This window comes from Pelobates fuscus, chromosome 6 (assembly GCF_036172605.1).
Source record: "Pelobates fuscus isolate aPelFus1 chromosome 6, aPelFus1.pri, whole genome shotgun sequence".
Lineage (NCBI taxonomy): Eukaryota > Metazoa > Chordata > Amphibia > Anura > Pelobatidae > Pelobates > Pelobates fuscus.
This window is the reverse complement of record NC_086322.1, coordinates 166,883,215-166,909,375: the sequence shown is the minus strand read 5'-3', so window position 1 is coordinate 166,909,375 and position 26,161 is coordinate 166,883,215. Positions and strand designations below refer to the sequence as shown.

At 41.3% G+C, this 26,161-nt stretch overlaps 1 protein-coding gene across 1 annotated transcript in view; it reads left to right on the top strand.

Annotated features, from left to right (window-relative positions):
* Positions 1-26,161, top strand: part of INPP4B (inositol polyphosphate-4-phosphatase type II B) — a 640,126-nt gene that overhangs the window by 21,090 nt on the left and 592,875 nt on the right. The window contains exon 2 of the mRNA XM_063458461.1: positions 1,210-1,254. Within this exon, the coding sequence (XP_063314531.1) occupies positions 1,210-1,254 (45 nt within the window). The remainder of the gene's footprint in view (positions 1-1,209; positions 1,255-26,161) is intronic.

Genomic DNA, 26,161 nt, shown 5'->3' with positions numbered 1-26,161 from the left:
TGTGGTGGTTGGTTAGTAAATGCTGGCCAGGGCCGATCCTAGGGTCTCAGACTCCTGGGTGATGAATTTTTTTTGGGGGGGCCATAAATGAGCATGGTCATCTTAGCCACTCCTCCCTTTAGAAATTTCCAGTCCAGACAATTACCCTACATTTCCACCTATAACCAGGATAGTATTACATGAAGAGATAGCAGTGAAGTAACCAAGACAGTAGGTCATGTACAGCACTGGTACAAGGCACACACCGAGGACACTGACACAACAATTTACACACAGAGGATACTGACACACACAGTTATACACAGAGGATACTGACACACACAGTTACACACAGATGATGTGACAAACATTTTACAAAAAGAAGACACTGACACTCTTACACACAGAGGACACTGACACACACACACATGCATTTACACACAGAGGAAACTGACACACGCACTGACAGACACTGATTTGGCACACACTGATTGGACCCACATTCCCTGACTGACACACACTAACAGAAAAATACTCACTGACAGACACACATTCAACAACAGACACACATACATTCTCTAACACACTCAAAAAATATTATTTTGTTATTATTTTTATTTAAGTCCACCCAGCCTCCCTATCTTTGGGAGAGCTTGTGTGAACCCTTTTCTGGGGTCAAATGTAGATCCTTTACCTGGGGTCCAGTGTAAATCCTTTCCTTGTATCCAGTAGGGATCCATAGCCTGGGGTCCAGTGAAGATCCTTTCCTTGGGGTCCAGTGTGGAGATGTGCGGTCATCTTCATGCTCTTCTAGGAGTGTGAAGTGTAGATGTTGTGGTACTTGGAGTGTTCCTTCTATATTGGTTAGGGTATTGGTGGCCCTTTAATGCAGTTCTGCTAGAATACATGGCCAACTGGTAAAATAGTTCTACCAGTTAACTATCTAATTAAGATCAGCAGCTACTTTAATATGAACACACACATGTCTGTACTGTATTCAGAACTGAGGTTTGACTTGCACTTCTATCATTACCACAAGGCTGTATCTACTTTCCTGTCACAAAGAGATAAAAGAAAACACAGAAGTGTTTCTCTCCTCTAACCTGCCTGGTCAGAAAATAAAATATTAATGTGTATTTCTGACAAGAATTTATGCTGAACTGCTAATGAAATGCTGTTTAGTGAAGTCTTTATTTTTAATTACAATTTATCTTGCTTTACTATCCACAGGGATTGAAAGAACTTTAGCTGACCCGAAGCTTGAATTCGCTCTTGGTGAGTAAAGTAATTTTCTACTTCAGTTTATATTGTTTACATTCTTACAATAAAGACAGGTTTGTTTTCGTGGACAAGTTTGAATGAATGTTTGTTTGTTTTTTTAACATTCAGAAATACTTCAGATATCCTGTATAGTGATTACAAATTTATATATTGGCTGAAAACTATAATAGCTGTAATTTTTCATTGTCTAAGCCATACCAAGAAAAATATGTTATTCAATCACATCAGATTATACCATATTTACTCTCATTCATATTTTCTTTGGATCAGATTATTTCTATACTCATGTGACATGATGACAGAACACTGATGAGTTAGAAAAGGCATTGTTGCCATAGGCAATAGAATTAGAATACAAATCTGTGTTATGAGTGCTATAGTGTTCCTGTCCATAATCTTCTTTAGCCCCTGCAATTGCTAAAAAAAATATAAAATGAAGGAAATCAAACATTTACTTTAATTTTCCTGCTCACCTCTCTTTCTTCACAATGTCCGGGAGGACCTCAGCCAATGGTCCAACCCAATGCTCCTCATAGAGAAGCACTGGGCACCTAATGCACATGCACAGTGAGCATGGCATGCACATTCACGCTTCATCCATGCTTTTCTAAGTGGCTTCCACCATAATAGGGTTCAGTGCAGGTGTGCTCACTTAACAGCTGCCTGCATTAAATATAGATGACACTAGAGGTGGAGTAAGCCCTGGACAATTAAATACTGCGGTTTATCTGAAACTGCTGTGTTTTTCTTCCAGGGCTATGACAGGGTCAAGGCAATCAGACCACCTTGTTGAGTGTCCTTTTAACTAGTTAAGTTTGTATCTGGTAATGGAATAGCTGCTTTCTTATAGATTTCAAAGAGGAAGTTGTGAGAGTTAAATGTGTGTGTATCGCGCAAGTGAGTATGCACAAGCAAATATATGACTTGATTACATTGCCTTTAACTTCTGCAAGACGTGCTACATTTCAGAAAAAAATCTAAATCACATATAGAATACAGTGAATAGAGCAATGCTCAAAGTGTCCACTCAACACTACTCACTGGTGAGTGACATTTTACCCCTGGTAAGTATAAAATCACCTCTGGATGGCATACTAAGACTTGCATTGATGATTATCTTTTAAGGTCTGTCTGGTAGCACATGACTGCAAATTTCAAGCCTTTGAATTCAGTACTACAAAAAGAACAACAAATGCATTTAATTGATCTATTGATAATTTATATATAATTGATATATATGCTACATAATAATTGGCTTTTTAGAGTCTTGAGCCAGTCCAAACACCACTTTTTATTTTCCTATAATAGTTTATTGTGCACAAATAAGAAAACATAAGCTATGTATAACAAACATAAATATATATATATAATAGTTTTTTCTTTCAAATTCCCGCACCCCAAGTCCAATCACTAACAAAGGGAAATGCGCAATAAACAAGCAGGTTTAATGAAATTTAGAATTTTGTCTGTGACACCAAAAAAGAGATGATTAATGATTAATGGGAAAAAAAAAGATTATTACCTCTTTCACTTGATCTGTGAACCAAATGGCAGGAAACCTCACCTATCAGCATACTGTAAAATATATATAAAGAAAATAAATACATTGATCCATTTTCCCTTTTCAAACCTTTTGGTTGATGTGATTTGTTTTCCCAAATATTTCTTCTTTAAAAATTCAGCAGAGCTGAACTGCCGTGTGTCTAAAATTCAACTGCCCGTAATTTTTTATTATTATTATTATTTTTTATGGTGGAATGGTTTGACTGAAAGTAATTTTTTACTGTGCACAAGTCTAGTCAACATTTTGACTGCAAGTTGGGTGTTCATCAGGACAGGGGAAAAAAGGTAAAATACAGTTTTCTTTTTACTCTGTCCTTATAATGAGTTTTTGTTGTGATGAAATGTCGATATGCCAGGTTTGTTTTATTCATATAACCAAAATATGTATTGATTTTATTCAGATCAATGCATATTTCCACATGCAAGCCACACATTTGCTATTCACTGTAGTGGTCGTTCTGTGCCAATATTTTTTGTTGTTGTTGTTGTTACTGTCTCTTTAAAATTTCAGTTGCATGAAAGAAAACTTATTTGTGACTAAGTTCTGCTCTGTGGAAATTTCTATTCTTCCTGATTAGGGTCGAGAGGTTAAAGATGTGTGTTCAGTTTTGGGATTCTGTGGATGTACTCTAGTACATAATCCATAATTATGAGCGTTCACCGTTTTGGCTTCCTATTGTTTTATTACAAAGGCAGCTCCGAAGTGTGAAATTTCCATTTGTCTGTTCATATAGTACAAAGTAATTGTCTTATAAGGAGATTTCATTTCCTGGATTTTGTCAATGACAGTGATTATTTATTTATTTTTATTTTTTTATACGCTACACTGGAGAATATTGATGTTTATTTTCATATAAAATGAAATATTTTTTTTTGCATACAAATCACAAAAAGTGATAAATTGTTAATACATTATGTAGCCTTGCTATCTCATATTCAGCATAATATACTCTCAAGTGTAAGAAATGATAACCCTCTTAAAGATTAATTATATTGTGAAGTGGATAAATAAAAGATTCAGACAAGTGCATGTAAAAATAATATATAACTATTGATATTGGTTGCTTAATTAGGCTACTGCTACAGTTTTGTCATATGTATGAACATAAATCACAGGCCTTGAACAAAATCTAAGGCAATAGATTTAGGTTTTTACTAGTTATACCTTTGCAAGTAAGGCTTTGCTGCTCCCTCTATTCTCATTGCCTTGACTAAATGCCAGCAGTGTTAATTGTGTCGACGAACAATTTTAGTTACATTTTTCAACAACATTTTTTGAGATTTAGTAGACTAAAACTAAAGAGACAAAGAGACACAGAGGCGCTGGGGAAGGGGCAAAAGAGACAGATAGAGGCCTTAACTAAACCAATTAGATTTTAGTTGTGTCGATTAAAATCTAAGGGAGATCAAGTCAACTAATATCTACTGGAGACTTAGTCTATTAAAAAGACTAAAACTAAAACAATTCAGATGACAAACTAAATTGAAATTTGCAGCCAAAATTAACACTGGTTACCAGCCTATCACATGGCCAGAAGGACATGAAAGTGACAAAGATTAATTTATTTTACTGTAGGTATGATTTTCAAGATGGTTTGGGTTGGCCCCCTACACTTAACATAGTAGCACGTATAAAGGGTCACAGTTCTAGTTCAGTATACAGGCCTGGAAGCATCAGGTTAAATTGACCTCTTAGACTTTACAACCCCTATTGTCATGCTCCAGTGTTCTGTATATGTAGAACGTTTTCTTTAATATTTATTTAGGATTCAGGATTTCAAAGTGAATTTAACAAGTTTTAAATCTTAGAACAAAATAGTTGAATTGGAAGCATAGTTGATTTGGAGAAGTTATCTTGGTCTTAATTTTACTTTGAATTTCCAACAATTCTCAGTTTAGTAAATACTCTTGTCTGTGTTTTTTCACTATTTTTAGTGCGTTAAGATAGAGGTACCCAGTTACAGGAGAAAGAGGTGTGGATTACCACATTTCATTTTATTTTTTCACACCTCACAAATACATATACTCATTAAATATACAAATCAATACGACATTGAAAACCATGGGATAGGACAGTTTCTTTAAGAAAATAAACTTTGTGGTGGTGATGGTTTCCTTTTAAACAGTTAAACTCTCATAATACAGAAGATGCATGATGCTAGTTCATTTAGTTTATATATGCTGAGTGACATATATGAATTTTCTAAATTAAACTAAATTATTTAGCAACAAACATTTCTCTACACCATAAGGAATTTTGCTCTCATAATATTGAACTCTGTAAATAATGTAAGCCTGAACATGCGATTACAAGTGGATATCGCATAGCAATACATATTTTGCATTTTCATTTTAATATATAATTATCTTGAATAAAAAAAAAAAATAAAGCAGGTTTGCATCAGTTAGATTACAGTATATCCTACAATGGAAAACTCACTTTCCTAAGAGGATGTGCTTTTGATTCTGTAGTATGTATTGGCCACAAATTCATTCTGCTTTAAGTTTACAAACCCATTTAGTGACAATGCCATTACAATACAAGCCGCTTGGAGTCCCCGAGAGCATATTATGAATGTCTGAGAGTTGTCTACCATCTATGAAAATAAATTTGCTTGTGGCACGCTGCCCTGCTACAGACTAATTCACTATATCAAGATATTAAAAGCATCACAGTTTAAGGAACACAATAGCATTAGGGATACAAATCTGTATTACTAACACTAAAGTATAACTGCCTCTACTCATATTCTGCCCCGTTCCCCCTGTTTGCATTCACATTTAATAAAATATAAGATTTACTTTCCTTTTTCCAGCAATGAGACTTTCTTGGTGCTACCTCTCTGCCTCCTGTGACATCACAGAGGAGGCATGGCCTCCTCTGGCAGTGTCCAATCCAATGTTCCTCATAGAGGAGAATTAAGGACCTAACATGCATGCATGGCAAATGCCGCAAACACATTTAAACTTTAATAGGAAAGCATTAAATCAGGGCATTGCTAGGGGCATCATGTGACCAGGTTTTGCTCAGTCAGACCAAGTTTTTGATGACAGCCACTAGACGTGGACTTAACCCTGCAATGCAAACATTGCAGTTCTTCACAAACTTCAAAGTGCTATACTACAGGTTTGAGAGATCAGGTACACTGCGCCCAGACCATTTAATTGACAAAGTGGTCTGGGTAACTAAAGTGTTCATTTAAGAAGCTGCATGCAGTGTTTATGCTGCTATTACTTTCTCCTAGGAAACAAAATCTAGACGTGATTACGTATTTAGCATTGTATATGCATGTTGTTGATGTGAATATAATTTTTATTGATTTGTTTTAAGAGAACATAAAATCCAAAACAGGTGAGCAACATTCTGTGTAATATAATCGCTGTATATGTAAATTTACATGTCCGAAATAAATCTAAAAACCATCCATTCGCCAAAGTATTCTAATCTAAAAAGTACATGCTGTGAATTGCAAATTATGAAAAACAATCATTCTTACACAGGTCATTGCCTAGACAGGCTCTCTCTTCTTTTCTTACTCGCCTCATCTCTGTGTTGTGTAATTTTTAAATCCACCATATTCCTAAAGTAATGTGTATAGATTCGGGGGTAGTAATGGTCCACGGGTTAGGGGGCACTGGCTACCCATGAGATAGGGGGACTGGCTACCCATGGTATGCCACTGCATGACGGTGGTACAGGACCCAAAAATTGGTACTGTGTTGCTAAAATTTGGATAATTGGAAGGAGTAGAAATAGAGCTGTCCACCATAAGTCCTGTAAACACTTGTTCATGAGTTAGGATTAGTGGCACGAGAAGGATTAGGGACGAGAAGGGCACGCACAGCAGATTGGCCAAAAAGGAATGTACATATGAATTAGTAAAGAAATGTTGTAGGCAGTAGAGTTGTTGAGAACTTTGTAGGTATGAGTTGATATTTTGAATTCAATCTTATATCATATATATGTATAAGAAGTAATGTCTATGTGTGAGGGTTCTATCTAAACATCAATTATAACTATTCTGAATGAAAAAAGCAACAACCTGGTATGTATGCCCATGATGATTTTTAAAACTTTATCTGCATGCTAAAATTTTGCCACACTGAAGACTAGCGCCATGTGCACTTGCATAGCTTATTGCAGTCAAACTGACATTGAATATGCATTGCAATGGAGTATATATCATTTTCATATTACAAGACCCTCTATTTACAATTGCTCAGGTCAGAATTCAAGGCTAATTATCGAATATTAACTGAATGTTCCAGAACACAGGTACAATAGAACTGAGTTTCCATATAGCAGACAAAAAAAGGGGGAGGACAGGGAAGACTTGGACGGGCACTCTGACAGTAGGGGATAACCCTCAAAAAACTACCAAGGTAGTTACAGAAAAAACATACATAGGATGAGTGCCCTGCAATATAAAATATAACTTTTAATAGTAAATAGTAAAAAATAAGGTGAAAAACCACCAATAAGTGAAGGACAAATAAAATCTGTACAATTCCGATAGAATACAGTATCCCACACACCAGATAGGTGCTAGGTATATGGGTCTATACGGATAATATGCCAGATGTTCCAACATGTGAGGGATAGGAACCCAATATTGTAGACCCCCACCCTGTTGGAAATAAAACACTGCTGCAAATAACAAAAAGGAGAAAAAGGGAGGACAAACACTAATAGCAGATATAATATTAGCAAAAATTGGCAAATAATGCCATGGGAACATAAACCTCAATCAAAGGATCCCTAAAGCCATAAATAAGGTGACAGATTGTTAATTAGCAATCATGGGTTAATACCCTGATACATAATAGCCCTAGAGAGAGGTCCTGTTCAGAAGTTTTCAGTGTCCTCTCTTAGATACCCATGTGCAAAAGAGCAGTAATTTTGCACGTAATAAGTGAATAAGAACAGCTGAGACCTCTAGTGAGCTCTGATGAGCTGCGGGCGAAACGTGCACGTCAGGGGCCTTTGATCCAGCTGTATCTCCTACTCTCTTAGCACATCATGGCAACAGGGATACAATGGATCCAGAGTGGACTTCAACTCCCATCAGGCGAAACCCGGAGAGCTGCTTAAGGTTTACTGGGATACTGCAGCAGCCCATTTACCTCGTTATTACTAACGTTTGTGTTGATTTGGCTGCACCCAGTGTCTCCCGGTTATATGCTGAAGTCTCTCTGTCACTTATCAGGAGTGTGTCACTTAGGGCACATTATTGAGTGTGCTACCCGTTCATATATGTGTCAGGCATTTAGGGTTCCCTTATAATTGAGGGGTGTTTATTATATTTTTTATTTGCTATTAGGGCTGCTCTTATTATCTAGGCATACCGCTTACAACCCTTATCCTGAACACGGTATGTTCATGTGACCTGTCTGATACCTCATACACTAGAGGTCTCAGCTGTTCTTATTCACTTATTACGTGCAAAATTACTGCTCTTTTGCACATGGGTATCTAAGAGAGGACACTGAAAACTTCTGAACAGGACCTCTCTCTAGGGCTATTATGTATCAGGGTATTAACCCATGATTGCTAATTAACAATCTGTCACCTTATTTATGGCTTTAGGGATCCTTTGATTGAGGTTTATGTTCCCATGGCATTATTTGCCAATTTTTGCTAATATTATACCTGCTATTAGTGTTTGTCCTCCCTTTTTCTCCTTTTTTGTTATTTGCAACAGTGTGGAGTGGACTTCAACTCCCATCAGGCGAAACCCGGAGAGCTACTTAAGGTTTACTGGGATATTGCAGCAGCCCATTTACCTCGTTATTACTAACGTTTGTGTTGATTTGGCTGCACCCAGTGTCTCCCGGGTATTTGCTGAAGTCTCTCTGTAACTTATCAGGAGTTTGTCACTTAGGGCACATTATTGAGTGTGCTACCCGTTCATATATGTGTCAGGCATTTAGGGTTCCCTTATAATTGAGGGGTGTTTATTATATGTTTTATTTGCGATTAGGGCTGCTCTTATTATCTAGGCATACCGCTTACAACCCTTATCCTGACCACGGTATGTTCATGTGACCTGTCTGATACCTCATACACTAGAGGTCTCAGCTGTTCTTATTCACTTATTACGTGCAAAATTACTGCTCTGTTGCACATAGGTATCTAAGAGAGGACACTGAAAACTTCTGAACAGGACCTCTCTCTAGGGCTATTATGTATTGGGGTATTAACCCATGATTGCTAATTAACAATCTGTCACCTTATTTATGGCTTTAGGGATCCTTTGATTGAGGTTTTTGTTCCCATGGCACTATTTGCCAATTTTTGCTAATATTATATCTGCTATTAGTGTTTGTCCTCCCTTTTTCTCCTTTTTGTTATTTGCAGCAGTGTTTTATTTCCAACAGGGTGGGGGTCTACAATATTGGGTTCCTATCCCTCACATGTTGGAACATCTGGCATATTATCCGTATAGACCCATATACCTAGCACCTATCTGGTGTGTGGGATACTGTATTCTATCGGAATTGTACAGATTTTATTTGTCCTTCACTTATTGGTGGTTTTTCACCTTATTTTGAGTTTCCATATAACTACAACAAACAGGGAACAAAATGACATTCTGGAACAAACCGTATTGTCAAGGGAGTAAAAATAAAGTTAAATACAACACCACCATAAGAGACAGTAGGAACAGATTTAAAACCACACATAAAATGGAAAAGTGAATACTAAATTTGTAACAAGGCCTAAAGCAGAAAAAAAAAATGGCAAGAGAATGATGGACTACACAAGTACAAATTGCATCTGGATGGTGGTATGAACAGGCTATTGAAATTGAGTGGTTGGAGATGAAAAGATCAAGACACACTTCAGTGGTAGTTGTGAGGCAACACAGTCCCTCCAAAGGCAAAATTGAAAAATCAAGTAGACAGACAGAGTAAATTTAATATTCTTCAAAAAAATGCTAAAAAATTATTAGCTAACTAGCTCTAAGTCATCCTTGGGAATGTCAAACAATCTCAGGTGACTTGCATGGGTTAAGCAATCTCTCCACTACTTACACGTCTCTCAAGGATTCCAATAAAACTTTTTGCGTATGAGGTTTGGGGCCCTGCATCTCCTAATTGGTCTGCGTAGCTTCCCAGCCCAGCCCTAGTGTCCTCGATGCTGCTAAAGTTGCGTAATAACATAGCTCCTCTCCTCAATGAAATGACAATACTGATTTCCTTTATTGGGTATTGATGAGCTCAATGGTGACTTTTTTCAATAAGGCACATTTGTAGGTTTACTTTCATGTGAAGAATGTGTAGTGATTGTATGATTTTTTTTATTTTTAAATGTTTGTAAGAATGAGTCTTGCTGTTGCGCTTGTGTACATATAGTTGTTTCTATTGTTGTTTTACACTTAATAGGCTATGTTGCATTAACTATAGCGACTATGAAATTAGCAAAGATAAATTCTCACCATTGACATACACTGCACCTGCCATGGTCTGCACCATATAGATTTTGGTTACAGAGGATGGTGGTTTTATAATTACAGTAATCGGCTACTAGCTGCTCACTGTTGACCAGACATATCCGGACTGTTTACTAGGCATGCACACACAGTTTAGCAGACATGCCCTTATTGGTTTGTAGACATGCTTTCACTTTTCAAAAAAAAGATCTCGACACTGTTTAGGTGAACAGAAATAGAATAGAAACCCAATTAACCCCTCCCATTCCCCTCCCACGCAGAAAAAAGAAGCATGCAAAAGAAAGGCACTGGCAATAATCTCCTATAAGTTGGGATACGTTACTGCCTTTCTCTATGCACATGGTATTATTTCATAATTATTTGCATCGCTGCATTTGTAAGTAGAAAATGTAGAAATAGAGGCAGTCCCCGGGCTGTGATTTATTCATTGTGTTTTGACTATGAACTGTAGCCAAGTCTGAGTTTGTTAGCTAAAATTATATTCAAGCCAAAGGATAGTTCTTTGGGGGAGAAAACTCTTTGCCAAACTTCCATTTTGGAGACTTTCCATGAGTCTTTGACTTTTGCCAAGTTGCTTCACCTGGGAAAAGTCTCGAGCAAATTTAGAGCTCAATGAATTTGTATAATTTAAATTTAAATGCAAATTGTTAATTACTGGGTCATTTAGGGGAAAAGATTCAAACTCTGTTTAATATTTTGTCAAGGTCTATTTAGGCAAAATCTGTAAGCACATTTTAAAGACAAAGTATTAAACCGTTATGAAAGTAGACTTTCTACTTTCCAGCCAGGGAAATAAAATGTATATAGAAATGTATTTAGCTATATGTGTGTGTGTGTATTTTTGTGTCAGCGAGAAATAGTATAGACTTGCTTCTTTAAAGGTGCACTCTAAACATTTTACCACTTCAGCACACCAATGTTTCCACTCTTATTTGGGGTTGGTGCATTTCAAAATTAAGTCAAAAAGAGCTGTATTACTCTAAAATTTTAAATTCACTTTGAATTCTCTGAATTCTCAACCATTCTTACCTTTGTAAGTAACCCTGTCGAAAGTGTTGTTAAAGTAATTATTTCAACTCTGCAGCACTATTAGCTGTATGCTCATATTTTCACAAGCGCACTGTCAACATGTTATTTTACTGTAATGCCTTACCATGTTTACAGTCATGGGAAAAAGAAAGTACAACCCCTTTGCAGGACCGGACTGGCCCACCTGGATACCAGGAAATGTCCTGGTGGGCCACAGCACTTGGGGCAGGGAAGAGAGCCCTAATACCTATAACTAATACCATTTGGTAATTTTGCCCTCAGACTGTGAGAGTCCGAGGGAATTGTGGACGGAGGGGCTTGGGGCTTGAGGATGCGGCGGCCGGAGGGAGCACTGCAGGGAGAGCGTTTTCTGGCACTCAAGACCTGCCCGTGATCACAAGCTCTGCCCACTGATCTCAAGCTCCCCCCCTTTTCAAGCTGCTGACCTCAGGGCAGGAAGAGGGCAGGAAATGGAGTTCTCATCTCCCAGGGCTTCCACAGAAGGAGCCTGCAGTGCAAGGTAGGCTTCAAATGCACTGCAGTTAATGAGTGAGAGTGAGAGTGAGTGAGTGTGAGTGTGTGTGTGTGTGTGTGTGTGTGTGTGTGTGCCTGCTGTTGTGAGCATGTATGTGTCAGTGAGTGTAGCGGAGAGCTGGTCTCTCACAGACTATCTCTGCTGGTAATCCAAGTGAGCCTCAGGAACAAGTAGTAAAACCCAAGAGAATAGTATCCACAGTAAATAAAGTAATCCAAGAATATCCCATCACCTTTCCCAATGACTGGACGACACACAGCATCAGGAGCAGAACTGAACTTTTAATCCACACATCCTTCTTTTAAGCATTTCTCCCATGCAAGGGAGGTACCTACAGTAATTATTACAGTGACCAATCATGTACCCATTAACTACCACACATCTCCTTCCCTCAGTATGAGACAAAATCCACTTATACAGTATTTAGTTTTACCCGGTTTTCAGATGTACCCCAAATATGCTAGATACAATTATACTTTTTATATCCCCTGGTAGCCCTGATCTGGATGAGCAACATATTCAAAAATAACCCAGATCGGACCAGGGGTTTGGGAGTTAGGTGGAAGTAGTTATTTTACCGACCGCACACGAGGCAGTAGCCAAAAACACTTCCATGTGTTTTGGCCTTGCGGTCGGTCTTTGTTCGGGAGATAAAAAACACGAAAATCATTGCCATCCAGGGCTGAGCTAGGGTTTGTATGAATCTCCTTCTTCAGGGATTCATTTAACCGAATGATGGGCTGGCTGGTTGTTCCGTTCGGTAGTTACGGAGCTCTGGAGGTCTCAGCGGTGTTCAGGTAATCGAGTGTCTGATTTGGGTTCCAGACACTCGACGGCCAAACACCGCTGAGCGTTCGTATGCAAGATGGCCCCGCCACGTATTCGGATGCTGAACAGCGACCACAGAGAAAACCCACACGGAGTATTTAGTCAATTGCCAATTAGCCTGTGGTTACAATGAATTAAGGGGTAAACAAGGGGCACACTTCTCCCTGGGGTGGTCTGATTGTTCTGTATTTTCATGCATTTGATGAATGGAGTGATTTTACCGAACAATCCAGTTGAATGCTGCATACAATGTAGATACACATAGCAAGAAATTAAACGAAAGCACATTGTAACTCAAAATTTTGTAGACAGCCCAATGCAATCTGCTACAGTGAACATGTCTGCAGTTAGCATGTGTGTGTATATCAGTGAGCATGTCTGTAGTTAGCATATATGTGTGTGTAAGTGAGCATGTCTGTAGTAAGCATGTATATGTGTATGTCAGTGAGCGTATCTGTAGTGAGCTTTTATGTGTGTCAGTGAGCTTGTCTGTAGTTAGCATTTGTGTGTCAGTGAGCTTGTCTGTAGTGAGCATGTGTGCATGTCAGTGAGCTTGTCTGTAGTAAGTTTGGGTGTGTGTGTGTCAGTGAGCTTGTCTGTAGTGAGCTTGTCTGTAGTGAGCTTGGGTGTGTGTTTGTCAGTTAGCTTGTCTGTAGTGACATGTGTTACGTCACACAGCTATATCTGTTTCCCAAACACTTTATCACATGTACACCCCTTATTTAAACCATGCTTTAGGAGTTTTACACTTGTCTTGAAAAAAGTCCCATAGAGGACTGAAACGTTGACACAGATGTGGTGTATCTATATTACATAGTTACATAGTTACATACATAGTTACATAGTTAGCTGAAAAGAGACTTGCGTCCATCAAGTTCAGCCTTCCTCACACCTGTTTTTTGCTGTTGATCCAAAAGGAAAAAAAAAAAAAAAAAAAACCCAGTTTGAAGCACAATTTTGCAACAAGCTAGGACAAAAAATTCCTTCTTGACCCCAGAATGGCAGTCAGATTTATCCTTGAATCAAGCAGTTATTACCCTACATTGAAAGATTATATCCTTGAATATTCTGTCTTTGCAATTATGCATCTAGTAGCTGTTTGAACATCTGTATGGACTCTGATAAAACCACTTCTTCAGGCAGAGAATTCCACATCCTGATTGTTCTTACAGTAAAAAAACCTTTCCTTTGCCTTAGACGAGATCTTCTTTCTTCCAGTCTAAACGCATGGCCTCGTGTCCTATGTAAAGTCCGGTTTGTGAATAGATTTCCACACAATGGTTTGTATTGGCCCCGAATATATTTGTATAATGTTATCATATCCCCTCTCAGGCGACGTTTTTCTAAACTAAATAGGTTTAAATTTGTTAACCTTTCTTCATAGCTGATATGTTCCATTCCTTTTATTAATTTTGTAGCCCGCCTCTGCACTTTTTCTAGTGCCATGATATCCTTCTTTAGAACAGGTGCCCAAAATTGCACAGCATATTCAATATGTGGTCTTACCAGTGATTTATAGAGAGGCAAAATGATATTCTCGTATATATATATATTGCACAATAAAAGAATTGGGATATCATCTATAGAGTCCTGTGAGTGAAATTTTCTTAGATTGTGTGTATATATATATATATATATATATATATATATATATATATATATATATATATATATATATATATATATATATACATACATACATACAAACACTACCGTGGCACAATTATGCTTATTTTGGCCAGTCTTTGTGACTAAGGGTTGACTACCTTGGGTTGTCTACTTTTTGCAAATGGTATGCCATTATGGTGGTAATTCTCATCATTGAGCTGAGCTACTATACGGGGTCAAAGGCAACATAACCAATCAGGCAAATTTCAATGGGAAATTATGAGCATATAGATCTATTGGTAGGATCATTGCTTTATTCGCTACTTTGTTTATTGTCCATATGTAGATCAGTGAGTTTGTAAGTAAGTATCATGATATATGGAGACAAATTAACCCATAAGTTATTTCAGTGATGACAACTCCTGAACTTGGTTATTTTATTGATATGTAGCAGACAATTATATTTTAATATGTAATGTCAACAATAATATTTTTTTATGTAGTTAGCATATGTCACACTGCTACCCTTAATTAGTAAAGTGTCTCCCCTTCCAACATTATTGTCTAGAGTTTATCTGCAGGCAATGCTCTATGAATTTATGCACTTGTCACTTTAAGAGGTCATCACAATATTGCACGTCTTTTTTGTGTTTTGGAGCACTGGCACTTTTTTGCATAATTCCTCAGGTAAATTAATCTTTACCTTATTATCACTTCATACACTTTTTCACATATACTGTGATTGGCACCTTTATAGAAATCTATAGAATAGACCTTTGCATAAGGCACTTTAATTACATCCATTCACATAAGCACACTTTTGAAGTGGTTCGTTTTTCGATCTCTCTCACAGATTCTCAACAGACTCACTAGAGATTCTTTATGACAGCTCGACACTTAGATCGAGCTGAGTAGTCATCATTTGACACTGTACACAGGAGTATGTGTACACAGATCGCCGTTTTTCGCAATCTGTTTACTAGATCACCATGGTGATGGATTGTGAGCACTTTCACACCGGAAGGGGTAGCGTGATCTGACACGCATGCGCAATGGGGAGCAGACCACGCCGGCACACAGGTGAAGGAAGTTTGGTAAGTTAGTCTTTTTCTTATTTAAGCTGAATATTGTATAATGTATTTTATGTCCTGATGAAAGTCCACAGCGGTGGACTGAAACGTCGATCTCTGGAATAAAAGTTTTTTTTTTTACTTTTTTCAACATTTAAAGTCCCTGAGTGCTGTCTTTCTTTGAACTGTATACATTTGTGCAGCTGAGCACCGGCAGAATCCGAAGAAGAGCTGGAGTGCAACTCCCATCATTTTTGTATATATGTATATATGTGTATGTGTATATATATATATATATATATATATATATATATATATATATAATGTGTGTGTGTGTATATGTATATATATAGATATATATAGATAATTAATACAATGTTAAACAAAAATCTGCACACCAGTCAAGCCATAAGACTTGCTTTTCCCCCAGAAATCCCATAACTGCAGCGTTGTTACAACCGCAAAGGATTGTGGGCGGGCATATGCAAATTAGTTTAACAAAGAATCACATTTTTGCCTCATTCCATTTTAAACATGGATTCCTTTTAATCTGTGTTTGCTGCATACAACAGCTTGATACACAATATATATATATATGTGTATTTATAACGTCATTTTGAATGTAATATATATATATGCATATTAATATCAAAATACAGTTAGAACAAATTTAAACCAGTATATGATTATAATTTTTTTCATTTTATTTTTGTAATTTTTTTTATCAATTTATTCATTTATTTTATATATATTTATTGTCACAAGTTCGCTAGTCTATTGCTGTTATTCCTTCAATCCTCCACTAGTCCTTATTCCAGATGTGCTGAATATGGTGGTAATACTATCGTTGTGTAGAATTTCCCCAATATGATGGACACAACCAGTCGTATTGGGTAGAAGAAGCAATCTGAGCTTTATTAGGCCACACTCTGCTTTTTTTACAGTGCCCCTAGCATGGGGTTTCTAAGACAAAATCGCAGAGGTTTCCTTCCGACAAGCCATTGTGTTGAAGAGATAATTGAGCTCCAATTAAGATAACTCAATTATCTCTCAAATAGGAACATTTGCATACAATTTTTTTCATATCACTAAAATACATGAAAACCGCATAGGAACCACACACAAATTATATTGCTGAATAGCCCCGGTATGAGCGCACAACATATCCAAAAAGCAATCAAATCGGTTCAGTAGAACGTTCGGTTAAAATAAAGTTTTAACCGACCGGCCATGAGGTGGTAGCCCAAAACAGTTCCAGAGAATTGGTCAGGCTGGCCGGTCGACTTTCGTTTCCTATGCGTACAGCGATGAACACCTCCCAGGCTTTTAAGAAATTAATGCTTCCCTTGGTCTATAGTTTCTTACTCCCGAACGCCGTTCTCCTAGCTGGTCAGGAAGTTGATCGGGCAAGGGTACAAGTTTCAGCGGGGTTCGCAAGCTTGCATAGTCGACTCAGAGATCCATGCCGTCGAAGACCATGTACCACTGCCTGCATTCGGTAGACCAGATGACCACCAGTCCTGATAGCACGTGTGTTCGTATATGTAAATGGCAGCCACTTGAGGTGATTGCTTGTTTGTGGTTAACAGCCAGGGGTGGTCGGTGATTACGAGGTGTTAACAAGGGGGACCACACATAGTCTGTTCGGTAACCGAACAGAAGGGAATGGATAGCCGAACACAAGGGGACAATTATCAGGTAGGGATTCCATTAGAATGCAGAAGGATATCAGATGAAACAAAGTACAAATAAGGGAACACGTACAAGGAGTCCCATCTCCTGTGACATATATGATTATAATTAACATCATTCTAAGTGTATTTTTATATTAATATATACAATTATATATATATTTTAATATTAAAATACACTTAGAATAATGGTTTATGGATGTGTATGTGTGTGTGCGTATGTATATACGTACTTTTGTTTAATTTGTTAAACTTTTTAACAACTATAAAAAAAAAATTGCAGGCATGAGGGGGACAGCCTGGGAGTTCAGGCAGTCCCTCTGCAGGCACTGCATAAGAGGGCTATTTCGGCCATGTGATCTCAAGGACCCCACGATCACATGGCCTGGTAGGGTCAGATAGGGCAGTGGGGGTGTGCCTGAGCTCCCAGGCAGACCCCAGGATCATGACCGCCGGCGTGGGATTGGCGGGGACCCACTAAGTCCCCTGGACAGCGGGGACATTCTATGCCGCCCCCCAGCTTTTAGAGCCACCCAAAAAAGGACGGCATAGAATGCCCGCCATCCTTAAGGGGTTAAAGAAAAGGTGGGAAGAATTTCCTCCACAATGATGTGAGAGACTGATAAAGTCATACAGAAAAGGCTTACTTCAAGTTATTGCTACAAGCTATTGAATAGCATAGTTTTTCCACACATGGCTTCTCGATTTTAGCTCTATTTTTGTGAAATCATGATAATTTTTAATTTGTCATGTGTTGTTGTTCACTGGTGCTATATTTCCCTATTTTTAAGGCATGCTAAGGAACAGATAAGTGTTATTTTGTCTTGATGTGTAAAACCATAGAATTCAAAGAGGGTGTACTTTATTTTTCCCATGACTGTATATACTTTTATCTATTGTAATGTAATGTGCATGTGGATTCTAGTCAAAGACTTTATTTGTGTGTTAAGTTATGCTAATGTTCTTTACGCAAGTTTTACTTGATAAATTGTTATGTAAATGCAGAAACATTTAATATTTTATTTTATTTTTTGTAAATTTCGTTTTTATTGAGAATTTTGTTTTTATATTGTATCAACATGTTTGTGAATTCCATTTACATAAGTGTGTTAGGAAGGGATATGCAGTATACTGAAAATACATGGTTAAGCACAATGGGATGTGAATAGGTATACATTACTTTTTAGCTTACAGTGGACTCACATGTCCATGGTTAGGTGTATAGTTTTTTGGTGCGCAGGTGTCAGGGTTTCTTTGCTGTTTTTAACAGCAACCCTTTTCTGTTTCAGTGATTGAGTTTCAGCTGCAATCACTATGAGCTCCTTCTGCTTGTTGCCACGGTTACTCACCTGTGAGCAGTGGTGTATCTTGGTTTTGTGCTGCCCTAGGCAGGACAAAACTCAGACACCCCCCCCCCGCGCGCGCCACCCCCACCTAACCCTTCCCCCCTGCCCCGCCTTCTAAATACACACACATTCACTGACAGATACGCATACACTAGCTAACAGACAAACACAGTCAGACACACACAGTCGGACACACACACAATAACAAACACACACAGTCGGACACACACACTAACAAATACACACAGTCGGACACACACACACTAACAGACACACACAGTGAGACACACACTGACAAACACACACAGTCGGACACACACACACTAACAAACACACACAGTCACACACACACACTAACAAACACACACAGTCGGACACACACACACTAGCAAACACACACAGTCGGACACACACACTAACAAACACACACAGTCAGACACACACACTAACAAACACACATAGTCGGACACACACTAACAAACACACACAGTCGGACACACACACACTAACAAACACACACAGTCGGACACACACACACTAACAGACACACACAGTGAGACACACACACTAACAAACACACACAGTCGGACACACACACACTAACAGACACACACACTAACAAACACACACAGTCGGACACACACACTAACAAACACACACAGTCGGACACACACACACTAACAAACACACACAGTCGGACACACACACTAACAAACACACACAGTCGGACACACACACTAACAAACACACACAGTCGGACACACACACACTAACAAACACACACAGTCAGACACACACACACTAACAAACACACACAGTCGGACACACACACACTAACAAACACACACAGTCGGACACACACACTAACAAACACACACAGTCGGACACACACACACTAACAAACACACACAGTCGGACACACACACTAACAAACACACACAGTCGGACACACACACTAACAAACACACACAGTCGGACACACACACTAACAAACACACACAGTCGGACACACACACTAACAAACACACACAGTCGGACACACACTCACTAACATACACACACAGTGAGACACACACACTAACAAACACACACAGTCGGACACACACACACTAACAGACACACACACTAACAAACACACACAGTCGGACACACAGTCAGACACACACAGTCAGACACACACACTAACAGACACACACACACACTAACACACACACTAACAGACACACACACACACACTATCAGACACACACACACACTATCAGACACACACACACACACACACTAACAGACACACACACACTATCAGACACACACACACTAACAGACACACACACACACTAACAGACACACACACACACACACACACTAACAGACACACACACACTATCAGACACACACAGTCAGAGACACACACACACACACACACTCACACATTTTTTTTTTTAATTTACTCCCCCCCCCCAGCCTCCTTACCTTTGGGAATGCTGGGGGTGGGGGGGTTCTCCCATTCCCTGTTGGTCCAGTGGCTGTAGGGCGGCACTGGCGGGCAGGCTGGGCGGCCGGCGAGGGAGCTCTTCCGCCCGCAGAGTGAGACTGGGAGCCGGAATATGACGTCATATTCCGGCTCCGCCTCCCAGCCTCACTCTGCGGGCGGCGCGAGCGAGGGAGCTGAGCAGAGAGCTCAGGGGAAGAGCTCCCTCGCCGGCCGCCCAGCAACCAGCCCAGCATGTCTGTTAGCCGCAAGGCTAACAAGACATTTACCTTGGGCATTTGGGGGCGGCGTTTTTTGCCGCCCCCTGGAAAATGCCGCCCAAGGCAAATGCCTTGTTTGCCTCGCGGCTAATATGCCCCTGCCTGTGAGTAGTAATCAACCCTGCTGCTAATCAGTTCTGCCGATTTAAGCAGCTAAGCCCAGAACCTCCTTGCCCTTGCGTGGTTTCCTGTTCCCCAGAAGTCTCCTTGTTCCTGTGTTTCCTGTTTGCTCCTGGTTCCTGACTCCGGCCTTGTTCCTGACTCCGCTGCTCTCCGTGCTCCTGATCCTGGCTTGTCTGACTACCCGCTCTGGTGACTGACCCCTGCTTGATTCCTGGACTTTGCTTTTGTTATTTATTTGTTATTTATTAATAAAGGTGTGTTTGCATCTACTTCTGTCTCTGTCTGGTTCCTGGTCCCTGACATTACGCAAGGGCCATGAATACAGATGGTACAGGCAAGACACCTATACCTAACCTATTTACCCGGTGGGACCAGCAGAACCACCATTTGGACCAATATGCCCATCTGGATCCAGTACCCGGCCAGCCTGCGATTGCGGCCGCCTCTGCCTCACTTCCTGTTCTAGCACCGGTTGTAGCCTCCAAACCTGTAGCGGCTAGAGAAATGACTGGGTCTGTCCCGCTCCCTCAGTATTTTGGGGGCAACCCAGCACAGTGCAGAGAATTTATAAATCAGGTTAAAGGATACCTTGAAACCCTGCCCTAGGCATTTCCTACAGAGAGCGACAAAGTCCACTTCATGATTTCTTTGCTGTCTGAAAAAGCCCTAGCTTGGGCAAAACCTCTCTGGGAGGCAGAGAGGCCTATCATTTACAATTACCCTGAATTTGTTGCGTCCTTTAAAGGGGTTTTTGATATTCCAGCTCGCTCCACCCCTACTGCCGAACTACTCATGTCTAATGCTCAGGGCACAAAAACTATTGTCGAGTATGCCAGTGAATTCCATACCATGGCAGCAGAGGGTGGCTGGAACAACAAGACTCTCGTGGCTGCCTTTGCACAGGGGCTCTCCGATGTGATTAAGAATGAGATTGCAGACAGGGAATTACCTAAAGATCTCGAGGAACTGATATCATTTGTCACCCTCATTGACATCAGACTCCGAGAGAGATCCTCATCCAGGGAGCGCCTGCGGAGGCCTCCTGTATATTTGGCACCAAGCTTTTCTTGCCCACCCAAACCTCCCATGCCTCCTGGTCCTGAGTCCTCTGTCGGTGTGGAGCCAAGGCGGTTAGGCTTCTCACGCCTCTTGGTTGAGGAGAGAGCCTTTAGGAGGAGGGAGGGCCTGTGCCTATAATGCGGACACCACGGTCACATGTTAAAGTTTTGCCCGATTCGTCCGGCAAAGGGCCTGCACCCAAGATACTGTCAGGGGAAGATCTTGGGTGGTCTTTCTGCAGACCCAGAGATATATGAGGACAAACCCTTGGTGCCTATTATCCTCTCCTGGCCTGATTCATCCATTAAAACCCGGGCATTGCTTGATTCTGGGGCCGCAGGCTTGTTTATAGATTGTGCATTTGCATCGAAGCACTCCATACTCTTACAGCCTCGCAACTCTCCACTAGCTTTCGAAGCCATCGATGGCAGACCAATACAGCCAACCCACATGACCCAGGAAACCGTGCCCATATCTCTGGCTGTAGGGGCTCTACATCATGAGACAATCCAATTCCAGGTCATTTCCTCTCCATATTACCAGGTTGTTTTGGGATACCCTTGGTTACAGAAGCATAACCCCACAATTGATTGGCGCAAAGCTGAGATATTATCATGGTCCCGGCAATGCACATTGTCCTGTCTCCAGAAACCGGTCAAAGTTTTGGGCGCATGTTCTGCCTCTTCCTTACCCGCTGAGTACCAAGAATTCCAAGATGTATTTGACAAAGGTCAAGCCAGCGTTCTGCCACCACACCGTCCGTATGACTGTGGTATCGAACTCCAACCGGGTACCAATCCTCCCCGGGGCCGGATTTACCCACTGTCTGTAGCAGAGAATCGAGCCATGGAGGAGTATGTTACCGATGCACTGTCTAAGGGTTTTATTCGGAAGTCATCTTCTCCTGCCGGGGCCGGCTTTTTCTTTGTAAAGAAAAAAGATGGCGAGTTCAGACCCTGTATCAACTATAGGGGTCTCAATCGCATTACTATTAAGAATGCCTACCCCATTCCATTAATCACGGAGTTATTTGACCGCCTCAAGGGAGCAACGGTCTTCACCAAACTTGATCTGAGAGGGGCATATAATCTCGTCCGGATAAAAGAGGACCACGAATGGAAAACCGCATTTAACACCAGGAGCGCCCATTACGAATACCTAGTAATGCCCTTTGGTCTTTGCAATGCTCCGGCGGTTTTCCAAGAATTTATAAATGACGTCCTGCGAGATATGCTGCAGCAATGTGTGGTGGTTTATCTTGATGACATTCTGATCCATTCCACATCTCTCGAACCATCACGCAGACGTTTCTCGTGTATTACAGAGACTTAGAGAAAATAATCTGTTCTGCAAATTGGAGAAATGTGAGTTTCACTGCAAACAGGTCACATTCTTGGGATATGTTATCTCAGATGCTGGATTCTCTATGGATCCGGAGAAACTTTCGGCTGTACTAAAATGGCCTCGACCTACGGTCTTCGCTCTATACAACGTTTTCTGGGCTTCGCCAATTATTATCGGAAGTTCATACGCAACTTTTCTTCCTTGGTTAAATCTCTCACGGACATGACCAGGAGAGATGCTGATCCACAGCATTGGTCACAGGAAGCCATTACTGCCTTTGAGTCTCTCAAAGTCGCCTTTGCTGCTGCTCCTATACTGGCACACCCTAACCCTGCCTTACCATTCATTCTTGAGGTCGATGCGTCTGAGACAGGAGTGGGCGCCCTCCTGTCCCAACGTCCTAACCCAGAGAGCTCCAGGCATCCGTGCGGGTATTTCTCGAGGAAATTGAACCCGGCGGAATGCAATTACCAGATTGGTGATAGAGAACTTCTAGCCATAATTTTAGCTCTCAAAGAATGGAGGCACCTTCTTGAGGGTACTTCAGTGCCAATCCTCATACTCACAGACCACAAGAATCTAACATATCTTTCTGAAGCTAAGCGACTTTCCCCCCAGCAAGCTAGATGGGCTCTCTTCCTATCAAGATTCAATTATGTGGTTTCTTACTTGCCCGGTACTAAAAACATTCGGGCTGATGCCTTGTCTCGACAGTTCTCCCCTCCATCTAGAGAGGAGATAACCCCTACTCCTGTGATTCCTCCGGACCATATACTGGCAACCATCCGTACTAACCTCACCTCACCCCTAGGCGAGGAGATTCTGGCTGCACAAAGTAATGCTCCTCCAGAGAAACCTAATGGCCGTTGTTTTGTACCTATTAACCTCCGTACGAAACTATTGAGTACATACCATGACCCCAAAGCAGCTGAACATCCAGGCAAAAAACAGTTATTCTGGTCCGTCTCCCGGCAATTTGGTGGCCTAGTCTCCGTTCGGATGTCACCGCTTTTGTAGCTGCCTGTCCTGTGTGCGCTCAAAATAAAACCCCACGACGCCCTCCAGTGGGTCTCCTGCAAACCATACCTAATGGTGAACGACCCTGGACCCACTTGTCCATGGATTTTATCGTAGATCTTCCGGTCTCCCGTGGCAATACAGTCGTTCTCATGGTTGTTGACCGATTCTCGAAGATGTCGCATTGCATTCCCTTGAAAAAACTACCAACTTCCCAGGAACTTGCAACAATTTTTGCTCGGGAGATCTTTCGTTTGCATGGGTTACCCAAAGTGATAGTCTCAGATAGGGGTAGCCAGTTCGTGTCCAGATTTTGGAGAGCTTTTTGTACGCAAATGGGAATTCAGCTTTCCTTCTCCTCGGCCTACCACCCGCAATCCAATGGTGCAGCGGAACGAGCTAACCAAACACTGGAACAGTTTCTGCGTTGCTACATTTCTGACCACCAGAACAACTGGTCTGATCTGCTTCCCTGGGCGGAGTTTGCCCACAATAGTGCGATTAATGCCTCCTCTCGGCTATCCCCATTCCTGGCAAACTATGGGTTTCAGCCGTCCATGTTACCTGATACGTTCTTGCCACAGGGGATACCGGCATTGGAGGAACATCTCAGGGAACTCCGTTCCACTTGGGTGCAGGTTCAGAATTCTTTGCAACGCGCAATGCAGAACTACAAACTCCAGGCCGACCGCAGACTCCTTCCTGCACCTACCTATCAGGTCAGAGAGAGGGTCTGGCTGTCTTCCCGCAACCTACGCCTCCGTGTTCCCTCACAAAAACTGGCACTTCGATACGTTGGTCCATTTCGTATACTTCAAAGGGTCAACCCTGTAGCTTACGCACTTGACCTTCCTGCTAACATGCGCATCTCAAATGTTTTCCATGTTTCCCTCTTGAAACCGTTGGTTTGTAATCGCTACACCACTTCAGTGCCACGTCCACGTCCTGTTCTGATTGACAATCATGAGGAATATGAAATACGCAGCATCATTGACTCACGGGTCTTCAGAGGACAGATCCAATACTTGGTGCACTGGAAAGGATACGGTCCAGAGGAACGCTCCTGGGTTCCAGCCTCTGATGTCCATGCACCATCCCTCCTTCGTTCCTATCACGCCCGCTTCCCCATGAAGCCCGGGCCCACCAACAGAGATGGGGGGAGTCGTTGAGGGGGAGGTACTGTCAGGGTTTCTTTGCTGTTTTTAACAGCAACCCTTTTCTGTTTCAGTGATTGAGTTTCAGCTGCAATCACTATGAGCTCCTTCTGCTTGTTGCCACGGTTACTCACCTGTGAGTAGTAATCAACCCTGCTGCTAATCAGTTCTGCCTATTTAAGCAGCTAAGCCCAGAACCTCCTTGCCCTTGCGTGGTTTCCTGTTCCCCAGAAGTCTCCTTGTTCCTGTGTTTCCTGTTTGCTCCTGGTTCCTGACTCCGGCACTGTTCCTGACTCCGCTGCTCTCCGTGCTCCTGATCCTGGCTTGTCTGACTACCCGCTCTGGTGACTGACCCCTGCTTGATTCCTGGACTTTGCTTTTGTTATTTATTTGTTATTTATTAATAAAGGTGTGTTTGCATCTACTTCTGTCTCTGTCTGGTTCCTGGTCCCTGACAGCAGGCCTCAATTGCAAGATATGGTTCATTCACTTATTGGGTGTCGTGTTCCTCTCCCCCCCTCCGCCGAGTTCCGCCCCCCAGCATAAGGGTTCACAGGTCTTTTCGCGTGTTTTACTCTAAGGTATTTCCTGTGTGTTGTGAGTTGCCTGTGTATTAAGTAACTTTGTTTTTATGTTATCGGTATCAACCCTGTGGGTGGCTGGTGTTTTGGGGAGGGTAACTCTTGTGGCCCTCTGTGTCAAGGATCGGATCAGTCCTCCCTGCAATTGATGTTGGGTAGGTTGTGTGTCGCCCTTCAAATGGTCTTATCACATTCCCAATTGTGTTGCGCTTGTAGGTCGATTATGATTTCTTCGCTCCCATTTAGTCTCTGTCTCCCCCCTGTATCTCTAGCCCTTCGGGTGATCGGGGACGCCTATTCCCCCGTCCATCCCCATTGGTCGGTTTGGTTGGTGTAGCGGAGTAGGGGTGAGGAGTTGTCAGGTCTGGCGTTGTTGTGGGTTTGGGGGGGGGGGGTTGGGATGCTTCGTGGTGTCCTGATAGGTCATTTGTCTATTGATGTCTGGGTTCTGTTCAGTCGACATGAATTTCTAGTGGTCAGTGTCAGGTTGGTGGTCGTATCGGAGCGTACGTTGGAAGTCTTCCTTTCCTGTCTCTAGGATCCAGTGTGTCCATATGTCGGTGTAAGTCGTTGGATTGGTCGTGGTTGTCAGAGTCCGCTCCTCTATCGATCTGAGTCCCTCCATTTGGTTAAACCAGACTAGTAGAGACGGAGTTTTCTTCTGTTTCCACAGCTGGGGAAGGACCTGTTTTGCTACATTTAATATTCTAATAGTCATAGATTTTTTTGTAGCGTGATCTGGGTATG